We start from the raw sequence: 8,587 nt of genomic DNA, 5'->3' as shown, positions 1-8,587 counted from the left end.
TCATAATATTGTAACAGGCATTCTAGTACAGTGAGCAAAATCCTGAGCTTTAGAGTGAGGCCTACCGGGTGGAAATCCTCACTCTACCTTCATCCATAGTGTGGTCTGGGTTAAATCTTTAAACTCTTTCCAGGTTTGATCTCTCCATGTAATAGGAATATTATGGTGGTTTTGAGCATTGTTGTATATTATATTAAAGAATATATGATAATATCACAGAATGTGGCTTTTGCAGGGTAAGTGGTCAGATCTGTCACCCACTAATGTATTTCTCAAGCTGTGAATTTTTCCTGCCTCTGATCATCCCACAAAAATGTATGCCTTCTCAGATCCTCTTATTTCAAAGTAAATAAAACAATCCCCTCTTGTTTTGGGGAGGATTAGAGTGGAAAGTTAGGGATGCTGGATATGTATTTTAATGTATCCTACTTTTATAAATCTTTAAAAGAGATGATCCTCAGACCTAGCATTTGGACTGTTTTGAAATGTAAGATGTCAACAGTTCACAACCAAAATTATTTGAGTGCCTAAAAATTTTAAGAGCTTGTTAAAATATAAGAAATATTTTTTAAAAAACCCTCTCATTCTGAATTGGATTTGCTTTAATGAACTTGTAAATATCCACATATTAATGAATTTTTCTTAATTCATTGAGTTTCCAAAGACAGAAAAGTGTTTCATTATTGTTTTCACAAACACAGCTTGAGGTCTTTTTGCTAGTGGCAGCTCCATGGAAGGGAAACAAGCAAGGCTCCTTTATGAACCCAGGCATGAAAGCCAGGTTGAATCATCCCATGTGAAGTCTGAAATTGTTCCACAGAAGAGATGACATTTTCTTTCCTCTAAACCAATTCTAACCCTTCATTGATGTGAAAACTTTATTAGGGTCAGTCAAAATGCTTGAATTTCATTTGACAATTAAAAATAAAGATCTGCATAAATGGTCTATATTGGCAATAAAACCCATTGTTCACCCTCTCTAAGTAAGAACACTCTCTTGGAAGTCTTGAGGACACCTTTTTCAAAGCCTAACTAGTGGTAAGGCTTGTTGTGATGCTGGGTTCTAGAGCAAGGGCAGGCATGGATAAGATGAGCCACAGTGAGAAAGAGGAAGGTGAGGGAAGCTGGACACACACATTCTACTTTGCTTCTAAGTTGGGAACAAAGATGAGTAAGTTTATAACCATTTCCATTTATCTAGACATTCATTCTAACCTTTATTTCATTTTCATTCACTCAATAACACATTAAAACCTTCCATGCATTCTCTTTATCTTGTGTAAGTTAATTTTTGTCTTCTCTTTCCCTTAATTCTTATCATGATGACTCTTTCCAGGTTTTCTTTTTATGTGTCATAGATATATGATTAAAATAATATCTTTCCCCAGTTTCTCTGCTTCACTAATATCTTTATTTCCAAAGAGCAGTTAATTAGTAGGAAATTCCACCTCCATTATGCCATCCACCTTTACATACTGAAGCATCCTTTGCTTTCAGTATGAATGGGTAAAGCTAAACCTCTGAGGCCAGTGCTCATGTCCCTCAACTTTCCCATCCCTCTTACTCAGATCACTTTTGTGAACCTTTGCAAGACTTTTCAACCTCTGCCACTTTTAGGCTGCTGAAGTTTTGCTTTGTTTTCACTGTATTTCTGGGCTTAAATGACTATACCTTCCATTTTTACCTTCCAAAATTTTTCATGGGTTAACTATTTCCTTCAACACATTTATAAATCAAATCTACCCTGATTTCCTCATCACTCCTAAAGAATATATTGTCTGTCATAATTTAGCCCAATAAACATCATTTTACATGAATATAACTTTTAAATAAATAGTACATTGTACTAGGAGGACAAGAAATTTCATTTCAATAGCTAACAAGAAATTGCAAGATAGTCATTTGGAGATAAAGGACTGAACTTTAAAGAAAAGTGGTATTGGGTTTCTAATTGCTGAAATTTATTTGGATAGCTAAAATCTCCAAAGGAGAGTTTAGACATAGAACAGTTGGAAAAGAAAAATAATTTTGGATAAGACTGACTTTTAGAGAAGAAATGCAAAAGGTCTTCAGCAAAGTAGATAAAGACATTTTATTAATTATTAGATGCAAACCAGCATGTTCTAAAATAGTGATTTTTAAACTCAAGCATACTTTAGAATCACCTGGAGAAATCATCAAAATTCATCTCAAAAGCCTCACCCCACTGTTTCGATTTTTGTAGTTCTTCATTTGTTCCCTGGTGTATGCATTTCTAACAAGTTTCCAGATGATGCTGAGGCTAATTATCCTGGTCCCACACTTTGAAAACTGCTGGTCTAAAACCTCTGGAGCCCAAGAGAGAAGATCTTAAGAAAGAGAAAGAAGACTTTTTTTGTGTGTGTGGTAAATTACAAGGAAAAGTCACAGAGAAGCTTCACATTGACTTTGGATAGTAGAAGTTCTTTAAAAACTTCATTTCATTTTTTGTTTGCTTGTTTGTTTGTTTGGTGCTTAGTTGGCTTCATGAGAGAAATTACCAGTGGGTTTATGGAGCAAATAGAATTGGATTGTGGAAAGCATCAAACACCCTTTCAGGATGTATGTACAATATGGTGTGAGAAATTAAAATAACCAGATAAAGGAGATTATATGAAAATGTTTCTTGGGATGAGAATTATACAGGATTTTGCCCCAAACATAATTGGCTTTGAAGACTAAATACTACTTATCTTCTAAACTCTGAGCTTTCAACTCATTGCATTGCTTGATGTTTTGTTTGCTTTATGTGAAGATTCCTAGTAAAATACAAGATTTTGGTATTTCTTCCACAGACTATGCACAGTTAAAATGATCAAAACCAATATTTTTGCTGACTTTGTATGTGATTTTTATCAATTCTCTTACTCAAGCTTCAGGTGATCTGGTAAAAAATGAAAGCAAATCTTCAGATGGATAAATTGTTTCAAGAACAAGTCAAAATTTAACTTTAAAATCAATAAACAAGCTCAGGAAAAAGTAATTGCATTCATTGAAAGAAACATTAATAGATTCACACTCTGAAACCCTGGCAAAATCCTTATTCTACTTGAAGTAGCTTTATAATGGGATCATGAATAGGCTATAGCTACCACCCCATAAAAATATGTAAATTGAATGGGTTTTACTACATTCCATCCTCCTGTATACTCAATGTATGATAGTGCAATACAACTTCATGTGGGAATGAGTTATTTTTCCTCTGAGACAAGAAGAAAAGAATAGAGAAATAAGTAAGAAGAGAACAGATAAATGGGTACATGCAGGGAACATTTACTCTTCTCAGTCTTGTAGATGATGGGGAAGACCACTGAGAATGGTGATAATAATAGAGACAGTGATAAAGGGAAGGGAAGCTAGAGGAACACCAGGGGCAGGAGGAAATCTGTCCAAGCACTAAATATTCAGAGGAATTTTTACCCTAGGTAATTAAATAAAATGTTTGGTTAAAAACTCATGATTCACTAAAGACTAAAAGAGTTATAATAATGGAGAATCCACTGAAAGAGTAAAAATTCTAATGCATGCAAATAGTATGTGACTATTTTGCTGCACATTTCAAACAGTTCTGTTCTATTTCAAAGTAACTACTAAAATTAGGGTCAGTTATTTGTCAAATAAAATCTGACAAGAAAAATACAAAGACATTTAGTAGATTTCTATTGTCTCTATCCCTTATAAATTTCCCTAAATGGATTTATCTAATATACCTGAAGTCCTTTCTTAATGTTTAACCCTAAGTATCACTGATGATCCACGTTAGATATTAAAGGATAATTGTTTTAAAGGATAAAATCATTACTCATATAAAAAAAAACACATGCAAAAATTTCAGGTAACTCATTAATTATTCAGCAAACCAGCTAGATAGTATAATTCATTCAGAGGATAAATCAAATTACCACACATAAAAGCAGATAATTTACAGAATACATTCTCCAGTAGAATTAAAATGCATCTGTCTACAGAACAATAATCAATTGCATTACACTGGAACAACTAATTTGCATCTCTTTGGAAAACAAACATTTCCATTTACAGGTTTCTGCAACTTCCAGAATTGTAAAATAGCTCACAAATGAAAAAAGTCATTGATGACCCTGTGCAATAAGCAGGACTCATTAATTTTTGTGTGTGGGGTTTTTTTTTTTGCCAGTTTCAAAGATTTTCACAATATTTCCTATTACTGACATAAGGAAGAAAGATGCATTATCTTTGAATGAGAAAAATGATACCATGAGAAAATTCAATGTAAATTGATACCAAATAGTTTATTAAAGTTACAATGTTAGTAAATGGTTAGTAAATATTTGTACTCATATGACTGCTCCAAAACCAATGCCTTCTATCGCTACACATTGCAGTGCAAAAAAAAAAAAAGCAAAATTTATTACTGTAGTATGTAAAGTACATATTTTAATATAAAAAGAATTCCATGTAGAAGATTTGGGAATTATAACCCTTTACAGTTACAAATCTAATGTAGAAATTTGAGGTTAAATAAATTGGTGATGACTTTGTGGGGTTAGTCTCATGTGGTCTCAAATTTTGTGACAGAAATATGTGTGAGTGAAGATAAGCAGGTCCTTTTATTTCATTTATTTATTATTTATTTATTTATTTATTTCCCCCCTTTTGTGGCTTGCTTGCTGTTTGCTCTCTGTGTCCATTTGCTGTGCATTCTTCTGTGTCTGCTTGTCTCTCTTTTTTACATCATCTTGCTGTGCCAGCTCTCCATGGGTGGGCCTGCATCTTCCTGCAGGCACAAGCCATCAACTCTGCAGCTGTTGACCAGCTTCCCTTCACAAGGATGCCCTGGGACATGAACCCAGGGCCTCCCATATGTAGATGGGAGTCCTGTTGATTAAGCCACAGCCACTTCCTAGTTGTAAGCAATTTTGAAAAAGAAAAATAAACATTAAATCAAATCAGCCCATTCTCACATTGTTGCCTTTATTTTTTAGAGAAATTGATTAAATGTCCAGAGAAATGTACAACTTCACCTTGGGGATCACATTCTTCCTCACAGGATTTTCTGAAGCTCAGGAGATACAGATGTTATATGCTGTACTGTTTTTGATAGCTTACTTGGCAGCACTAATAGGGAATCTTCTCATCATCATTCTCACAAGCAAGGATCCTCATCTACAAACCCCAATGTACTACTTCCTGAAGAACTTGTCCTTTCTGGATCTCAGCCTTATTTCCATCACTGTCCCTAAGTCCATTGCTAATTCTCTAACTAATCACAACACAATCTCATTTGTGGGGTGTGTTTCACAAGTATTTTTCTTCTTCTTCTTGGCCTCTACAGAAGTAGCTCTCCTCACAGTCATGTCCTATGACCGCTATGTTGCCATCTGCCACCCACTCCAATATGAAATCATCATGAACCATGGGGCCTGTGTGCAGATGGCCACTTCTTCATGGGTCAGTGGAGGACTCAATGCAATTCTGCACACAGCTTCTACTTTCTCAGTACCCATGTGTGGGGTTCTTATTATTCGTCAGTTTTTCTGTGATGTCCCCCAACTCCTTTCTCTTGCCTGTTCTTATAACATTGGAGAATTAGTAGTTATTGGAATCAGCTTTGTATTAGATATTGTCTGTGTTGTGCTTATTGATATTTCTTATATTAACATCTTCTCCACGGTGCTGAGAATGCCATCAAGAGAAAGCAGGTACAAAGCTTTCTCCACATGCCTGCCTCACCTCCTTGTTGTGACTTTGTTTGTTTCTTCTGGATTTTTTGCTTATTTATGCCCTCTTCCCAAATCTCCATCAGGCTTGGACTTGTTAGTGTCTGTGTTCTATACTGTGGTTCCACCCACCTTGAATCCCCTCATCTACAGTCTAAGAAACAAGGATATACAGACTGCACTAAGGAAACTGCTAATGAGCAGACATTGTCCTTCAAATTGGAAAAGGTGAATTAATATGTGACATGATCTTTTTGTTCACTGACAGACAAACTGCTTGTAATGTCTGGTGATAATGTTGATATTTAAAGTATGATTATCATGTAAATGATAGATGTATTAGTTGAACTGATATAAAGAAACATCCTCTATTCCCAAATCTAGTAGATGGCACAAATTGTAATTTTGCACTTGAAATTTGCTATATATGCTATATATGCTCGTCTTTTATGTATAATCATAATGGAGAAATTTTTATCTGTTGCAAATACTAAAATGGACAGGATGTTGGTATATCAGGAATTCATCTACATTCTCTCAGGCAAAACAAATGGATCATTGCTCTTAGCAAAGGGGGTATCAGAAGTGCTATGTCCTAGAGTGATTTGTGTAATTCATTCTCATAATAAAGGATACAAGATTTAGGGCACTCTATTGTCCATCTCTCTTCCCATTTTCTTTCCCAAACCTTCTCTAAGCCATTTTGTGGTGTATGGTTAACCTTTACTGTTTAATGAGAGTAGCAAAATACTTTTTAATTCAGCTCTATTATATTTAATGTGATGCAATTATAATAACATGAAAACAAGCTTCTGAGAGCAAAGTGTAAGGCAAAAAGCCCAGAAGGATTCTTAGAATGATTATGGATGTTGGAAGGCAATATATAAATGTGTTTTTTTGGAAAAGGCTATACCTAAGCTTTATTTAAAGGAAGAGAAGTTCTGAGTATCCGAGAAGGTTGGGAGAAAGTAATGAATTTACATGCTGGATTTGGCAAGAGAGAGCAGCAACATGTTTGAGCAGCAAGCAGGCTTTCAGGAGGTAACTCTTAGGCAATATATATTACTAGTTTCAATTTCACAAGTTTCAATTTCACAAGAACATAGTTCATAAATACAAGCAAAAATCAAGGGCTCATATATTGGTCTATCCTCATTCACTACATGATTCCTGCAGATAAGCCTGCCTGGCCTAGAGTGATTCTTACCAAACACCGATGAGTGATGCATTTTGAAAAAGATCTAGATTAAAGGGGGGAATATTAAATACAGATTAGTTTTTATGGCTAAGAGAAATCAAAGTGAGAAATTATTCCAGAGGTTACACTTATACACATATCAGAAGGATCTTACTGACTGCCACAGTAAACAGTGCCACAAACAGGGGTGGTCCTGAGAGATCTAAAGACATCTAAACACTTTAGGCAGGTCAGACCAACACAGTAAATTACCACTTCATAAGTGATCCTTACCTTGGAATATATGATAACCTATCTCCACAATGTATCAGGATTAGATTCATCCACAATTCTCCAACACAGGGTTCTTCTGACCCTTTTATTTGAATTTATAATTAACACTATACCAGTTAAATATATGTCAAAGAGACTTAAATCTTCTGGCTGTACCTAAGCCTGTTCAGTCCTGAATCAGCAAAGTTAGAGCCAAAACCTAATCTTCAATTCATTGGACTTATCCAGGACAGCTAACAAATGGATGTTGATGAACCACACTCATCCCAAAAAACAGACAGTATCTACAACTGCAAGATGATTCCATTCATCTGCCCCATGGGATCTAAGCCCCCACTAAATCAGAAGCAGAGTGGGCAACTCTATCCCAAAATCCTCAAGATTGAGGAATGAACAAACATAAGATGGGAATCCAACTCATGGACTAAAGTTGACATTATTATTCTATCAATGGAAGAGATGTAAAATTGATATAAAGTCAGTAGTTACCAAAGATTCTGAGGAGAAGGAGAAGGAAGATATTGCATGGGGCATTTTGTGGAAAATTAAATGGTTCTACATGAAATTGCATCAATAGATATAAGCCATTATACATTTTGTCAAAATCTATAAAATTGTCTGTTACAAAGTGTAAACATAATGTAAACTATAGACCGTGGTTAGTAGCAATGCTTCAGTAGGTAACAAATGTACCCCAATAATGAAAGATGTTAATGGGGAAAATTGTGGTGGGGAAGGGGTAATCCCCTTTATTTTTGATGTAACATATATGTAATCTAAATTTTCTTTTAAAATAGAGAGAGAAGAAAAGAAGAAGAGTTTGGGATACTTAAGTGAAGTCTGAGGTGGAAGTAAAATAAAACAAAATTAGTAAATGGATGGAAGGGGATGATAGACTGGTCTGGGTTTGGGAATCACAGTCATGAAAGAAAAGATCATAGGGATGAGATGGAGTAGGCATCTTCTGGATTTTTCACTTATTTATGCCCTCTTCCCAAAGGAAAGAGGTTTGCTAAGATTTTAAGAGTGTCAAACATACAGTGGGAATAGAGTATTCATCAATTACTGCCATGAATTGAAAGTAGGTATAGATGTATAATATCAAATGTTTCATGTATTACATATGTTTGAGAAGGTCAAAACAATAGAAAATAAATTTTGGTTTCCTGCCAGTGAGATGTGGTGATCTTAACATATCTGGGATGGATATATAGCCCACTATGATCTTAGGACCATTTCTATCTTGCTGATCTAATGTTATATTTTCCTGCTCTAGACTGGTTGGTCATGGGACTTCTTATGCCTTGGATTACTGCAGTCTAGTTCAGTTTCTTCTATTAGATACCTTTAAACCAGATTTGATTTCCCATAATAGCACTTATTTTAGTTGTAATTTGGC

At 35.0% G+C, this 8,587-nt stretch overlaps 1 protein-coding gene across 1 annotated transcript; it reads left to right on the top strand.

Moving 5' to 3' along the window:
• Positions 1–5,007: 5,007 nt before the first annotated feature.
• On the top strand, positions 5,008–5,949 carry LOC101440310 (olfactory receptor 14A16-like). Its single transcript, XM_004462256.1, has one exon. The coding sequence runs from the start codon at positions 5,008–5,010 to the stop codon at positions 5,947–5,949; it is 942 nt and encodes a 313-aa protein (XP_004462313.1).
• Positions 5,950–8,587: the final 2,638 nt, after the last annotated feature.

The sequence above is a fragment of the Dasypus novemcinctus genome, unplaced genomic scaffold (genome assembly GCF_030445035.2).
Source record: "Dasypus novemcinctus isolate mDasNov1 unplaced genomic scaffold, mDasNov1.1.hap2 scaffold_221, whole genome shotgun sequence".
Classification (NCBI taxonomy): domain Eukaryota; kingdom Metazoa; phylum Chordata; class Mammalia; order Cingulata; family Dasypodidae; genus Dasypus; species Dasypus novemcinctus.
Note: the sequence above shows the minus strand (reverse complement) of the source record. Positions and strands in the feature narration are given on the sequence as shown.